Below are 17,610 nucleotides of genomic sequence, written 5' to 3'. Positions count from 1 at the left end.
AAAAAAAGAAGTCTGCAAAATAACCAGCTAACATCATAGTGACAGGATTAAATCCACACATATCAATTCTAACCTTAATGTAATGGGGCTAAATGTCCCAATTAAAAGATACAAAGTAGCAAGCTGGATTAAAAAAAAGACCCATCTCACACACAATGACACACATTAAAGAGATGGAGAAAAATCTACCAAGCAAATGGAAAACAGAAAAAATAGCAGTAGTTGAAATTCTACTTTCTGACAAAACAGACTTTAAACTAACAAAGATCAAAAAAGACAAAGAAGGGCATTATATAATGGTAAAGCGTTCAACTCAACAAGAAGATCTAACTATTCTAAATACATATGCACCTAACACAGGAGTACCTAGATTCATAAAGCAAGTTATTAGAGACTTTCAAAGAGACTTAGACTCCCACACAATTATAGTGGGAGACACCCCACTGACAATATTAGACAGATCATCAAGACAGAAAATTAACAAGGATATTCAGGGCCTGAACTCTGCACTGGATCAAATGGATCTGATAGATATATACAGAACTCTCAACACATACTCTAAAACTGATCATATAATTGGAAGTAAAATACTCCGAAGCAAATGCAAAAGAACTGAAATAATAACAAATAGTCTCTCATACCACAGTGCAATCAAATTAGAAATCAAGATTAAGAAATTCACTCAAAACCATATAATAACATGGAAATTGAATAACCTGCTCCTAGATAACTTTAGAGTAAAAAAAAAATGAAGTTAAGGCAGAAATCAGCAAGTTCTTTCAAACTAATTAAAACAAAGATACAACATACCAGAATCTTTGGAATACAGCTAAGGCATTGTTAGGAGGGAAATTTATAGCACTAAATGCCCACATCAAAAACTGAGAAAGATCTCTAGTTAACAACCTAAAATCACAACTAAAGAACAGACATGGTTTGGCTGTGTCCCCACCCAAATTTCATCTTAAACTTTAGCTCCCAAAATTCCCACATGGTATAGGAGGGACCCAGTGAAAAATAAGTGAATCATGGGTTGTTTTCCCCATACCGTTCTCATTGTAGTGAGTAAGTCTCATGAGATCTGATGGTTTTACAAGGGGAAACCCCTTTCACTTGGTTCTTATTGTCTCTTGTCTGCCGCCATGTAAGATGTGACTTTCACCTTCTGCCATAATTGTAAGGCCACCCCAGCCGTGTGTAACTGTGAGAGTCCATTACACTTCTTTTACTTTATAAATTACCTAGTCTCAGATATGTCTTTATCAGCAGTGTGAAAATGGACTAATACAAGAATCAAGAGCAAACAAATTCCAAAGCTAGTAGAAGACAAGAAATAACCAAAATCAGAGCTGAAATGAAGGAGATTGAGACACAAAAAAACTATTCAAAAGATCAACAAATCTAGGAGCTAGTTTTTTGAAAAAATTAATAAAATAGATAAGCCACTAGCTAGACTAATAAAGAAGAAAAGAGTAAACATTCCAATAAACACTATCAGTGATGACAAAGGGAACATTACCATTGACTCCCCTCCCCAGAAACACAACCAATTATCAGAGAATATTATGAACACTTTTATGCACATAAACTAGAAAATCTGGAAGAAATGGATAAATCCCTGGATATATACACCCTTCCAAGACTGAACCAGGAAGAAACTGAATCCCTGAACAGACCAATAACAAGCTCTGAAATTGAGGCAGTAATAAATAGCCAACCAACCATTAAAAGCCCAGGTGGATTCACACATGAATTCTGCAAAATGTACAAAGAAGAACTGGTACCATTTCTATTAAAACTATTCCAAAAAAATGAGGAAAGACTTTTCCCTAACTCACTCTATGAGGCCAGCATCATACTGATACCAAATCTTGGCAGAAACAAAACACAAAAAGAAAACTTCAGGCCAATATTCTTGATGAACATTGATGCAAAAATCCTCAACAAAATACTATCAAATCGAATAGAGCATCACATCAAAAAGCTTATCCACCAAGATCAAGTAGGCTTTATTCCGGGGATGCAAGATTGGCTCAACATACACAAATCAATAAATGTGATTCATCACACAAACAGAAATAAAGACCAAAACCACATGATTATCTAAATAGATACATAAAAGGCATTTGATAAAATTCAACATCACTTCATGTTAAATACTCTCAATAAACTAGGTATTGAAGAAACATACCTCAAAATAATAAGAGCCATATATGGAAACCCACAGCCAATATTGTACTAAATAGGCAAAATCTGAAAGCATTCCCTTTAAAATCTTACACAAGATAAGGATGCCTTCTCCCACCACTCTTAGTCGACATAATATTAGAAGTCTTGGCTACGGCAATCAGTTAAGAAAAAGAAACAAGGGGCATCCAAATAGGAAGAGAGGAAGTCAAATTATTCCTGTTTGTAGATGACATGATCTTGTATCAAGAAAACCCCACAGTCTCAATTCAAAAACTTCTTAAGCTGATAAATGACTTCAGCAAAGTCTCAGGATACAAAATCAATGTGTACAAATAACCAGAATTTCTATACTCTAATAACAGTCAAGTTTAGAGCCAATCAGGAATATACTCCCATTCACAATTCCCATAAAAATAATAAAATACCTAGGAATACAGCTAACTATGGAGTAGAAGATCTCTATAAGGAGAGCTACAAAACACTGCTTGAAGAAATCAGAAGTGACACAAACAAATGGAAAAATACTCCATGCTCATGGTTAGGAAGAATTAATTTCATTAAAATGGCTACACTGCCCAAAGCAATTTAGATATTCAATGTTATGCCTGAATCAATTAAATTACCACTGAGATTCTTCACAGAACTAGGAAAAACAATTTTAAAATCCATATGGAACCAAAAAAGGCAGACCAGCCAAGGCAATCCTAAGCAAAAGTAGCCAAGCTGGAGACATCGTGCTACCCAACTTCAAACTATACTACAGGGCTACAATAACCAAAACAGTATGGTACTGCTACAAAAAGAGTCACATCGACCATTGGAACGGAATAGAGAGCCCAGAAATAAGACGACACACCTACAACTGTGTTATCTTCAACAAACCTGATAAAAACAAACAATGAGGAGAGGATTCTCTATTCAATAAATGATACTGGTAGGCCTGAAGCTGCCAGCCTCCATGCTAGTATCAGTGGCAGCAGGGGCTGCTGGGATCTGCACATTTGCTCTCTCAGCAGTGTCAGCATTGGGGGTGGGGCATTGGCCAATGCAAGGCTGACAACCTCCATGCCCACCATTCGTGGTGTCCATGCATGTGTTCATTCTGGCAATGGCAGGGCAGCAGTGTAGCAGCAGGTGGGAGCTGCACTCACAGCGGTAGCAATGGCACAGTAGGGTGCACATACACCCACACCCAGGCTGGGGAACAGGAGAAGAGGTCTGCCTGAGCACATGTGCACCAGCAAGGTGATGGGGGCTGGCCATGGACGAGTCCATTAGAGAAAATTAGCATCAAGAAGGCTGCGGTGGGGGGAGGGTACAAGTGGTCTGGTTGGTATAGGCAAGGGCCGCTCTGCTGGAGTGGTCAGGCACCATCTGACAACACAGGAGCTATCATGCTGCCCCAGGAGATTCATTGGGCATCCAAGGCTGCACTGCAGGCAGGCATGGCCAGGCTGGGGGCCCGCAAGACGCAAGCAAACAGAAGGGTGATCAGATCAGACTGAACCCATCTCATAGGTTTCCCTATTCTATTCAGGTCTGATGGTTCCCTTAAGGCTAGAGTCTCCTAGGGAAGCACATGATCCTTGGAGGATGGAAATACTAGGCCATGCTCCCCTGCAGATGTTCCCACACCAAACCCTCTGGGCTCCACATAGGCTGAAGTCCTGCCTCATCACTTCTCTAAGCAGCTCTCTGTGGCAGCTCAAGTGTCTATAGGAGTCATGGGGTCTCCTGATGCCAGGATTTCAGAGATCCGTGGCAAGAGCAGGTCACTCCGTACCTGTTCAACTCACCCCTTTTCCAGGAGTCATTGGGGGTCAGGAACAAGTCCAGGTGTGCAGTAGCCAAGTGCAGGGTTCTCAGCTTCCTCATCCTTCAGCCCAGTATCTGTATCCTCCCTCTGTCCTTTCTCTATGCCTTCTTTCTGAAGGTGAACTTGGAGTGTGACACCAGTCCCTCAGTGGCAGATATCCCTCCTAGCTGAGTCTAGTCAGCCATCTTGCATCCTGGATGACACATGCCTTTTTCAACGACTGTTCATGTTGTTCTGTTTGTTCGTTATGGAAAAATTACACGTAGACTCTGGAGCTAGACTACTTGGGTTCAAACCCTGGCTCTACCACCCACCAGCTAAGCAACCATAAATAAATTATTTACCCTCTGTGTATGTGTATTTCTTCAATGAAATGAGACTAATAATAGCACTACTACATTGGGTTATTGTAAGGATTAACAAAATCTTCATATGTAAACCACTTGCAGCTGTACCTAGAACAGTAAAAGCTGTAGAAGTGATTGCTACTGATAGGACCCCTCTAGAGTCCCAAGGGCTGCCTGGAAAAGACATGGCTGGCACCTGTAGGGTCAACTCCACTGGGAGGTTGATGGCATTTGATGCATCCCCAGGCATTATCTGCCTCACTGCTTCTCATGATTGGCCGTGATATGGCCATTTGCCCAGTACCCAAACTCTAGAATAAGCTAGAGAAACTCTAGAAAAAAACTTTAGATTTAAGGTCTCCATTTCTATGGATTTGGGGTTTTGTCTTTGGGTTTTTTTTTCTTTTCTCTCTCTTTTCTTTTTTTTTCTGAATCAAGGCCTCACTCTGTTGCCCAGGCTAGAGTGCAATAGTAGGATCTTGGCTCACTTCAACTTCAAACCCCAGGCTCAAGTGCTTCTCCCAGCTCAGCCTCCTGAGTAGCTGGGGCCACAGGCACTCGTCACCACGCCTGGCTATTTGTATTTTTTGTAGAGACGGGGTTTTGCCATGTTGTCCAGGTTGGTCTTGAACTCCTGAACTCAAGCAATCCACCCACCTTAGCCTCCCAAAGTGCTAGGATTACAGGCGTGAGCCGCCACACCCTGCCAGGACTCCATTTCTTTCCCACAGAAACCTCCTACATTATTCATTTCAAAAAATTTTAATTAACTTTAAAGGACACATTATATGGTAACATAATTACTCTGGCTTAACAGCCGTAAGGACATCATAAATCAGTCTCCTGAAATGTACGTTCTAGAGTATTATGTTGAGTGCACATCTATAAACATATAACCACAACAAAACTAACTCTCTGAGCTTGATTACTCAATAAACAATGGAGGAATTTGGAGGCAATTCCAAGGACAAAATTATAAAATTTTATATCTCCCACTTCCTGAGGTGATAATATTCCTGTTAATACCTGCAACAGCAATATTGGCCTTCCCATACTCTGTAGACAAAATTGAAAATGAAAGGCTCCATTCAATTGATTCAAGATAATTATTAAATTTTAAAATGAAGCAGTTTAATCTGTTTAAAAATGGAAGATCCAGGATAGACCTTTAAATTAAAATATATTCTTGTCCTTGTATAGAAAACTTTATGAACTTTAGAAAAAAAAAAGAGATGTATTTATTATAGAATTAAAATGGTATGAATTAGCAATATTATCTTTTAGAAAAATAAAAAGAATTGAAATCGATCATGTTTGCTTTCTGAACCTGTTTTATAGAATTTCTCACTTTATTTCTTGAGTTGTTAAGAATATGTTCATGTTGCAAGGCAGTTAGCAGATAATTGGTTGCTTGGTGACAAGACTTCTGTCTTATCCATCTTTATAGTCCATGTAGCCAAAACCCAGAGCATGACATCCAATAAATAGCTGCTGATTAATAAATGGTGCTTCACAGAATATTAACCTAGATTCTCCAAAATTTGAGACATCTCATAAATTTTGAAAAGTTCACAAGCATCAGAATGGGTTCCGATAATTATATTAAGCATGAGCTTAATATAATTATAAACAAGTACTATACTATAAGTCTTATTAATTCAAACACCGGCCAGCTGCAGTGGCTCACGTCTGTAATCCCAGCACTTTGGGAGGCCATGGTGGGTGGATCACCTGAGGTCAGGAGTTCAAGACCAGCCTGGCCAACATGGCGAAAACCCGTCTCTACTAAAAATACAAAAATTAGCTGGGCATGGTGGCAGGTACCTGTAAACCCAGCTACTCGGGAGGCTGAGACAGGAGAATCACTTGAACCCAGGTGGCAGAGGTTACAGTGAGCCAAGATCACCTTATGGTACTTCAGCCTGGGCAACAGAGGAAGACTCTGTCTCGAAATAAAAAATTCAAACACCACATGTGAATATTAGAATAATGATTTAGAGCAACAAAATAGAACATAAAATGTGTTAACCCTGAAACATAAGGAGTGGATTGCATCAAATTGAACAGATGTAAAGCTTTTGGTTTGGAAAACTCATTACCCTACTCATTTCAGCTACAATTGAAAAGGCATATTTTCCAAAGGCACAAGTAATAGCAGACAGATTCCCACTGGTGGTTTTTCTGCTCTCAACACAAAATTCTACAAAGACCAAAAACCTAAAACAGTTAACAAATTGAATAATTCTAGCAAAAGATTACATACAGTGCCAATTTTCTTTCAGAACCACAGAAAAAAGTAAGTTACAGTTTGGGGTTTTTGTGTTTTTGATTTTTATTTTGACTTTCATCTGAACCTTTGACTTTTAAAAGATCATTTGTCATTGTGTTTGACCAAGATTGTTTTTGCAAAGCTGTTAACATGCTACTATTTTGTTTGTTTTTCTTTTCTTCTCTGTGAATCAAGGTATTGGGCTATTCTTCCTAAAAAGGAAATTGTAATAATAAAGCTAGAGAGAAAAAATTTGAGCCACAACCCTTTTTGACATGACTGTTTAACTCTGACTCTCACTTGAAGTATGAATTAATATGACATAAACATATAAGCTTTGGGGGCATTTGCATTTGTCACCTGGGGGATATTGCGGGATTCATTTAGGAGAGAGGGTCAGTAGTCTTGCCAAGAAATCTTTGAGAAAGGAGATCTGGGACTTTACCCAATGGAGAGTGAAACAGTCACTGTTCCGTTACTGCTTTCAGAAGCCTACTTCTGCAGATGACTGACTTTGCTCCTTCTGGGAGGAGCTCGCTATATCCTAGGGAAAGAATCATCTACAGATGGAATGAGGAGGAAGGGAAGGAGATCAGGGAAAAGAGAAAAAGAGAGTCCATTCTTACATTCGAGCTTCCTTTCTCTCTCTTGAATTGTGCAAGTCTTTACTAGAATGCTAACAGCCAAACAAATACGCAACACTTACTTAAATGCTTCACTCATTCTTGCTTAGATGTTGCTGTTAGCCAGAAGCCCATGTCTGAATCTCATAATTGTTCTTTAAGCATAAAGGATGTGATTTAAAATATAGAGGAGAGAAATCAACTGGACTTGAACAACGGGGTCTAACACTAGTGTCCAGCAGAGCACATGGGAATAGTCTGCAGGGGTCATGACTACAGTGACTTTTGGAATATCACTAAGACCTTGTGAAGCAGCTTAGGCAGACTTCACACTCTCCGAGGTACCAACAAAATACTTTTTTTTCCTGTAGAGCAGGAACCCATGATGTCCCCTACATAAAATTTAGGCTGTCTATGAACTTGTATGGGAAAAAAAGAACATCTCTATTTCCAATAACACACAACTGAAACTTAGTATAATTAAATTACAAATGTAGGCAACAACTATAGAAAAAATTAGAAATCATAGATAATCAATTAAGACTTGTTACAAACATTTGAAGATATTATTTATGCTCATCCCTATTATAAAATTATGGTTACAAGCTCCATGGTGGCTCATCCCTGTAATCTCAGCACTGTGGGAGGCTGAGGTGGGCAGATCACTCAAGGTCAGAAGTTCGAAACCAGCCTGGCCGACATGGTGAAACCCCATCTCTATTAATAATACAAAAATTAGCTGGGCATGGTGTCACACACCTGTAGTCTCAGCTACTCAGGAGGCTGAGGCAGGAGAATCACTTGAACCCAGGAGGCAGAAGTTGCAGTGAGCTGGGATTGTGCCATTGCACTCCAGCCTAGGCAACAGAGTGAGACTCTGTCTCAAAAATATATATATATGGTTATTGATCTATGGCTAAATATCATAATTTAATGTGTTAATAAACACATATATTATTATATCATTAATTTACATTTCTAATATTTTGGTAATTGCATTTCACTATAATTGCCTTCCTTTTAATTCTGTGCAATTTATTTTAAGCACCAAATTCTGGGAAGATATCTATCAACTTCACCAGATTGTCAAAGGTGTCCTTGGCAAAAAAAAAAAAAAAAAAGCTCCATCCTAGAGCATCACTGGTTTTTCGGGGAATGTGACACAGACAGCTAGACCGTAGGTGCCCTAAAGCAATATTTCTCAAGCTGAAGAATTGCATAGGCTTTTTAATAGAAAGAAAGTTTTGAAAGCATATATAAAATTATACATAAATCGTTCTGTCTACATCCCTAAGGAAAGTACTAAATTAAAATTATTTTGTATAATTAAATAAAAACAAAACAACAAAATGAATAAGATTTAAATTAATTATGTTAATTAACGAATATTAACACTGTTTTGCTTTAAGACCCTGAATGTGGTGCTGACAGCTGTGGCACAAGCTTTGTATTTGGGAAGCTTATACTACCCTGTATCCAGGCTGAGAGAGTCTACGGCCACTGTTCTCTATTTGTACTGTTACAAAGTGTCCCTTATACAGCATGTCAGTACTTTGTTTGTTCTCCAATTGAGAAGACTATCAAGACTGCTTCTGTTTCTTTCTTGATAGCCAGCAAATGTCTAAGCAGTATAGCTTAGCAGAAACATAGTCATAAATAGAAACTCATATGGGCACTAAAATTCCAGAGCAGTACTTATTATAAGGTGCTTATCAAGGTGATCCAGAGTAAGTTTACATATTAATTAATTTTCATTGAAATGAAGGCATATAATTAAAGAACTCTTAGAGAATTTGAATTCTTGCATCTCCCAGAATACGTCTTGAGGTCCCTCAGACCTGAGATAGAGAAATACTGTGCAAAAACTCAATAGAGGAATGCTAAGGATACAATTCTTGAGCACATCTAAACCACTCACCCATCCAAATTTACACATATAAGCACAGATTCTCACTCCAAACTGCACAGTCACCTACAGTCAGTAATCTGCAGAGGTTGGTAGAGCACTCGAAGGGTAGCAGAACCGATTTTTAAACAATATGATAAAGACATCCAAGGCTCCATTCTTGATAAGATTTGAAAATGTTGAGAGAACAATTAGACATCTGAAATCAGGTAAATCTCTTACCTGTTAAGTAAATCTCTTACCTCTTAACAGGTAAGAGATTTATCTGATTTCAGATGTCTAATTGGACTCCCTTTCTCAAACTCTCCTCTGGGATAGTTGCCTGATGAGCAGTAATCCAGGTAAAAACTCCAAGACCTACTCTAATCTTCTTAGCTGCATATTCTTTTCTTTCTTTTTTTGAGACGGAGTTTTGCTCTTTCACCCAAGCTGGAGTGCAGTGGCGTGATCTCAGCTCACTGCAACCTCTGCCCCCAGGTTCAAGAGATTCTCCTGCCTTAGCCTCCCAAGTAGCTGGGATTACAGGTGCATGACACCACACCCAGATAATTTTAGCATTTTTAGTAGAGACGGGGTTTCATCACGTTAGCCCAGCTGGTCCTGAGCCCTTGACCTCAGGTGATCCACCTGCCTTGGCCTCCCAAAGTGCTAGGCTTACAAATGTGAGCCACCATGCCTAGCCAGCTGCATCTTCTTGTAGAGCTCATGTTAAAGCTAATGAAAACATCTCATGTTAAAAACATAAAACTAAGAAGAAAGAATAACTTAAGGGTTTAGAATTGGTGCATAAGCTTTCTACACTCAGTAGCTTTTGGGTATGAGCTTAGGGCACTTTGGTCCATGTCTAGTTATCAGTGTAAGTAAATCACTGCTATTTAGACAGCAACATGGTCATGATCCACATCATTTTTTCCTCAGAAAGAAGACTATGCAGTTCATTGAGGGGGGAACAAACTAGATATAAAGTGAATTCCCATTATTGGTGACATGGTTGAAATAAATTATGGTAAAATGACAACATTGAATACTATTTAGTCATATAACAATATATTAGAATTAAGCCATTGCTTTGGAGATATTAACTTGAAGTATTCTTGGATGGAAAAGATATTATGTAAAAAAAAAAAAAAGTAATAAAAACAATGACCCAAATCCTCTATGTGTATATTCTCCTGTATACATGTATTTATATATGTTTATATGAGATTGTAAAAGGATAGAAAAAACTATAAAATTATCCACATTTGGCTGTTGATAGGTTCTTCTTAGGCAGAAGAAAGGAGAAAAAAGGAAGGAATTTATGCAAAAATGGGAAACAAAAACTTCAATTACAGATAATATATATAACACAATCATATTCACATTATATAAAAGAGAAAAATCAACTCCCCATATTGGAGGAAATGAAAAAGAAGCAATAGAGTGAATACATAAGATAAAAATAGTTGAGGAGTAGGAAACACTCCCAGAGTGGCAAAGTAAGATCCTCCAAAAATCTACTCCTCCATAAAAGCAGTGATAACACTGGGGAATAAAAATGCCTAAGTTAATTTTTTTTTTACTAGAGAGCATCTGGAAAGTTGGTGGAATAGGAAGCACCAGCAATCTGTCTCCCCATCTAGACAGCAACTGCATTGGCAGAATCTGTCTGATATAACTAACTATTTTGGAACCCCGGATTCTATTGAATATTTGAAAGTTTCCGAGGTGGGACAGAGCAGTTAAAGGAACAGAGTTTTTGTTTGTTATTGAAGTTAAACTGGTATAAATTCAAGTTAGAATGCTATAAATTTAGGATGTTAAATGTGATTCCAATGGTAACCATAAAGAAAATAGTTATAGAATATAAATATATATATACCAAAGGACATAAGAAATTTAAATGTTTTGATATTTTTAAAAATTAACTAAACACAAAAGAAGTCAGTAATCCATGAAATGAGGATGGAAAAAAAGCTAGAAGGTAAATAAAAATAATATATAAAAAACAAATAACAAAATGACAGAAGTAGGTCTGTCATCGGTAATTAAATATTAATGGATTAAATTTTTCCAATCAAAAGACAGAGATTGGCAGAACGGATTAAAAACCCATAATCCAACTATATGCTGTCTACCACAGACTCACTTTAAATTCAAAGACAAATAGGTTGAAAGTGACAGATAAAAATATTCCCTGCAAATAGTAACCAAAAGAAGATAGTGGGATGGCTTGCTTATGGTGGTTTGAATTTTATAATTTTTCAACTTTACAATTGTGCAATAGTGACACACATTTAATAGAAACTATATTTTGAGTACTCATATAACCATTCTGTTTTTCACTTTCAGTAAGGTTTACAATAAAATACATGAACTGTTGAACACTTTATTATAAAATAGGTTTTGTAGTAGATGATTTGACCACTTGTAAGCTAATGTAAATGTTCTTATCATATTTAAGGAAAAGGCAAAGCTAAGCTACAATGTTCAGTGTACTAAATGCGTTTTTGAATTACAGTATTTTCAACTTACAATGGGTTTATTATGATATAACTCCATAATAAGTTAAGGAGAATCTGTACAACAAAATAGGCTTTAAATCAAAAACAGAAGAAATAAAGAAGGACATTATATATTAATAAAAAGTTCAATATAGCAAGAAGATATAACAATTGTAAACATTTACATACCTAATAAAAGACAACCAAAATATCTGAAGCAAAAATCTGATGAAATTGAAAGAAGAAGTAGACTGGGCATGGTGGCTCCTGCCTGTAATCTGAGTATTTTGGGAGGCCAAGGTGGTCAGATCACTTAAGTTAGGAGTTTGATACCACCGTGGCCAACATGGCAAAACCCTGTCTCTACTAAAAACACAAAAATTAGCCAGGCATGGTAGTGCATACTTGTAATCCCAGGTACTTGGGAGACTGAGGCAGGAGAATCTCCTGAACCCAGAAGGCAAACGTTGCAGTGAACTGAGATCATGCCCTGCACTCCAGCCTGGGTGACAGAGCAAGACTCCACCTCAAAAGAAAAAAAGAAAAAGAAAAAGAAAAAGAAAAGAAAAGAGAAAAGAAAAGAAAAGAAAAGAAAAGAAATAGACGGTTCTATAATAATAGTTGGAGACTTGAATACCCCACTTTCAATAATGGATAGAATCAGCTAGACTGAAGACAAGTGAAGGAACAAGAAATAACACAATTCCACTTCTAGGTGTAAACCCAAGAGAACTGGAAACATTTCCACACAAAATCTTATACATGAATATTCATAGAAGCATTATTGATAATAGCTAAAAAGAAATGTATAAGCAATGCAAATTTATCTCAGTGGATGACTGGATAAAGAAAATGTGATAGAGCCATACAATGGAATATTATTCAGCACTAAAAAGAAACAAAAGTACTTGACACATGCTATATCATGGATGCATTCTGAAAACATGATGCAAAATAAAAGAAGCCAATACAAACAACCACATATTGTATGATGCTTGTTATATAAACATTTTAAAATAAGAAAATCCATAGAGATTGAAAATAGATTAGTTTTGGTCAGGAGCTGAGGGAAGGGGGAAGTAGGGACAGGAAATATGATTTTTTTTTTGCAATGTGAGAATATTCTAAAATCAGATGGTGGTGATGGTTATACAACACTGATATATTGAAAACTGCTGAATGTACACACTGAAAGAATGAATTTTATGGTATGTGAATTATATCTCAAAAAATCAGTTATTTAGAAAAGTACATGAGAGGGATAATGCATTTTCATCTGAAATAGAAGATTTAGGATCTAGTTATCAAAGATGTGATAAGAGAACAGAATACTTTAAGCTTTCAGCACATCAATTTACTCTCTTTTCATTTTAACTCCTGATCAGAGTTCTAGGTTATTTTATTGTGTTCCATATTATTTTTAACCCAAAATGTCTTGGTTGGCAGAAGAGTTTTTCCCTTTCCTTAAAGTTAAATATATATTTAAATAGTCATAAAATACATAAGGACAAAATGGTAAAATTAAAAACCCAGATATAGAATTCAACCTAGAAAAATTCCTTGCTGAAACACAGTTTGACCATTAAGTATGGCCCTTCTCCTTTACCACATTATAATTTGTTTTCAAAATGTAACTAATATAACTCCAGAAGTACCAGAAATCACACAAAGCTTATTTCATGTTCATAAAACCTAGCTATGCTACACAGAGTAATATGGGGGGTATTCTGGTTAAAGCTTTATGAAATGCAGGATTCTATGTCTTGGCATGACATTGAGGACCCCCAAGAAGAATGTCTTAGGGAAAGACTATTTCTTGGTACTTTTCTTACCCAGGATATTTGGATAGAATAGAATGTCTAGCCATTGTATTTTGGACTGAAGTATATTTAAGTAGCTTTAACATATTCCAGGAATTGAAAATACCATCTTAATGTGAGAATAATAATAAAAGAGGAGGATAAAAGGAAACTCTCTTCTAGGCGTTAATACAGATCTAAGACAGTAAGTGATACGTTAAGTAAAATTGGTGAAATAAACATCAAGTGGTAGAAGTGTGATCAGGCATTTTTAACAAAAGTGATACATCATATATTAAAATTTAAAATGACTACAGTTCATTTATTCATTCAACAAATATTTTATTACACATTGCCTATACAGCAATAAAAACAACAACAACAACAACAAAAGTCTACTCTTCCTTCTCTTCTAGAACTTAAAATTTTTTAAAATAATCCTACTGCAAAGAAAACAGTAAGATTAAACGATAAGGAAAAATTTGAAAGAGCACTCATCTTGGAATTCTAAGATCTGAATCCAAATTTCATGTCTACTAGTTACTAGGCAAGTGATACTGAATACATTAACTAATTCCTCTAAGCCTCAATTTCACACCTTGAAAAGTGGTGTATGCTATTACCTGTCTGGTGTATTTCATCCAGTTAATTATAATGATCACAGAGAAAAATATTCAAAAGTGCCCTAAAACCCTTAAAGTTCTATAATCACAGGCTTATGCTATTACTGGAATGTGCAGAAAGCTATCAGATTTCTTGCAATAAATAATTTTAGTTGATACTGACAGTATACTAAAAGTCTATGTGGCCAGATAGTAAAGACTAATGCTAACTGTCAAGTACATTGACAACATAAAATGACACACATGCAAGGGTTTCAGCCTTTCTCCATTTAACCATTCTAATTTCACCTGAATTTCCTCTACATGTCAATTTATGCTCATATTCACAAGCAATGTTCCAGCCATAGGAAGAGCAAATGAGTCAGGCTCCTATGAAACTTCCAATCTGAGGAACAACTGCACATGCCTCTCGTCAATCCTGTTTGAATCTTTAATAATGGAACATTCAAAATAAAGACAAATATACTTAGTAAAAGAAAATAACAATTACTGTAATTGTAGCCACATTAACTTGACTGAGTTTTTATCTAAACTACTCTGTACTTCTGATGAAAAATTCTGTTTGTCATAATAATAAGAATAACGAAGTGCTTAAGACATGACTAAAAAATAAAACCTCACAATTACAACCATGAGGAAAATAAATTTAACTTGGCATAATTCTGGTTTGCAAAAATGCTATCAGATAATGAACCCAAATCCATTTGAATCACTGGTAAATACTAAGCCCCAAAACAGTTAATACATATACGTACTCTGTGAAACAGTGGAATCCAAACTGTCTCTTTTTCGTTGGAGAAATAGAATCATCCTGCTTTTCCTCAAACACTGGCAAACATATACTGTGATAGCTAAAAGTCAGCTTAATCCTTCTTTTCCTAGCTCAAAATAAAAATAGATACACTGTCTCAGATCTAAGATGTGATATCCCTTTGTGGGTTTTTGTGAAAGAGAGAGAAACAAGAAAATGATAATGGGTGGATGGGCTTTGTGTAATTTTCAATCACATAACCTTGTTTTACAAAGTAGAAATGAAGAGGCAAAACAATTATGAAGAAAATTCTGGCAGTGGCTGTACTGTGCTCCGATTATTTTTTAATTAGCATTGGTTGTATCAGAGCTAAGCTTCTTGGAATTTTCCACACAAATCCACTCCCACCGAGTATTTTGGAAGGGTAGTAGTAACTTTATCAAAAGGTAGAGTCACATTTCAGAGCATGTCATCTGCCAGCTCTCACCATCTCATCATGACCCATGCCCACGCTTTCTGTCTTTTCTCTCACCCAGCTCTTCTTCTGGAATAACTAACAAATCCTTCCCTTTGCCTTCATGCAGAAGAGTTTGGCACATGCCATTTTTCTCAAGGTGTGATTTTTTTTTGTCATTCGCCAACATGTAAAATAAAATTTTTCAGCCAATAATAGAAGGTGAAGAGGGAAGCAAGAAAAAAAAAAGAACACAAGAACATCTCAAAAGTAAGTAGGGGAATAGCCGCCATTAAATCACTCAGCATCCTCTTATCGAATTGGTCCTCCTGCAAGGGACCAACAACAGTCAGTGAGTTAACTTACTTATTAACCATCTCAAAATAAGTAACTTAAAACTCCAAAACTGAAGCACAAACTTTCACAGATAAACCACTACAAAATCAATACCAGTATATTAGGGCAACAAGCATACATTTTCAGATCTCAGAAATATTGAATGGCATTGATACATTTTCATTTCTTACTCAGTTCCTACCTGAACGTCTGGGCTGATGGCTTTTCATGTTTAAGAATAGGGCACTAGGCTAGGCTTGCCAAATAACAAAGGGATATCACATCTTAGGTCTGAGACAGTGTATTTATTTTTATTTTGAGCCAGGAAAAGAAGGATTAAGCTGACTTTTAGCTATGAGAGTATATGTTTGCCAGTGTTTGAGGAAAAGCAGGATGATTCTATTTCTCCAACCCAAAAGACACAGTTTGGATCACTGTTTCAAACTGAGCAGAGATTTTCCTGTGTGACTGACACATGATTGTAATTGAAAGCACTGGTTGCCAAACTTTAAAACCTACCTGTAGAACATTAAAAGCCTCTAGCATGTGTCACCTTTGGACTTACTTGTATTCCTGTGACTTTGGTCCCCTGGGAGAGAAGCATCCGTAGTCCAGGCTGGAATGTGCTGGTTGGGATGTGCAGTAGACACCAAATTGCTCTGGTTATAAGCTGTATTGATAAGAATGATATCGGACCCTTGTACTTCACCATCAGTGACCAAAGGTTCACTCCCATTTGATTTAAAATAGGCTTTTTGTAATGTTCCTGAAAGACAAAAAAAGTGCATATTTTTGAAACATTACTAGAAGTATCTATTTTAAAAAAACATTAAGAAAACTCTAGAGCTACTTTCCCATATGTCATTCTAGCCAGATAAACACAAAGACAAAGATGAAAGCTACAGCAATGATCTCCTTCTTGGGGTCAACAATCACAAAACCAAGAGTTTCTCTTCCACCACGAATCACACAGCCCTGTGAGGAAACGTGGCTTCCTCAAGAGCTTATGGTTTAGGAACTGAGTCTCCTATCAAGGTTTCCTGATGCTTCAAGAATTTAGGGCAATTCTACCTTACCTGAGACTCATCACAAATAAAACGTGTTGAATCTTAACAGCATTCTCTTCCTGCTTCCTCCGTTTCTTAATCTCCCTGGTCATTGCATGTTACTCAAGACCCAAGACATGTGCTCTACCTATCTCTATATCCATCATCAAAGGACACAACGGGGCTTGCCTTCAGCTTTATATTTTCCCACATTTTGCACTAATTTTCAGTAAACTATGCATAACACTCAAATAGAAAATAAGAGGGCTCATACATTTACCAAAACTTCTATCATAGGAATAAAAAAAAACCCTCTAGTTACAGCACAAACTAAAAGAAGAAACTAAATTATCTTCATCTTCAACCAGAAAATAAAAATGTAATTATATGAAATAAGAAATACTCATTTTAAAAAATTTGCTTCCATTGGTTATTGGGGAACAGGTGGTGTTTGGTTACGTAAGTTCTTTAGCGGTGATTTGTGAGACTTTGGTACACCCATGCACCCTGCGAAGTTTAGCACATGCCACGAGCAGTGTACACTGCACTCAACTTGTATTTTATCCCTCACCCCCTTTTGTACCTTCCCCCTGAGTCTCCAGAGTTCATTGTGTCATTCTTATGCCTTTGTATCCTCATAGCTTAGCTCCCACGTATGAGTGAGAACACACAATGTTTGGTTTTCCATACTCTTGAAACTAAGATTATCAACTGACCACTTTCTCAGGGTATCCATTCATCAACAAAACAAAGAACCAAACCTAAGATTATTGAAAACTACCTTGCTTTGTCTTTAGGAAGAAGCAATTTAAAACTTTGAAAGAGATCATGTATTTTTAACTCAGTCAAAACAGACAGCAGATTGTGTTTCCAGAATATCGCACTATACTTGAGCATGCCACGAAAATAAATGAATGTGATATTGACCCATCCATAGAAATACCAAAGGGAGATTTTCTTTTCTGAA

The 17,610-nt window shown here is 36.8% G+C and overlaps 1 protein-coding gene across 2 annotated transcripts in view; it reads right to left on the bottom strand.

Moving 5' to 3' along the window:
* Positions 1 to 17,610, bottom strand: part of CORIN (corin, serine peptidase) — a 271,320-nt gene that overhangs the window by 196,322 nt on the left and 57,388 nt on the right. For both annotated transcript variants that reach the window (XM_017540328.2, XM_017540330.2), the window contains exon 3: positions 16,163 to 16,363. In XM_017540328.2, the coding sequence (XP_017395817.1) occupies positions 16,163 to 16,363 (201 nt within the window). The remainder of the gene's footprint in view (positions 1 to 16,162; positions 16,364 to 17,610) is intronic.

Source organism: Cebus imitator, unplaced genomic scaffold, assembly GCF_001604975.1.
Source record: "Cebus imitator isolate Cc_AM_T3 unplaced genomic scaffold, Cebus_imitator-1.0 Scaffold124, whole genome shotgun sequence".
NCBI lineage: Eukaryota > Metazoa > Chordata > Mammalia > Primates > Cebidae > Cebus > Cebus imitator.
This window is presented reverse-complemented; position numbering and strand designations above follow the sequence as displayed.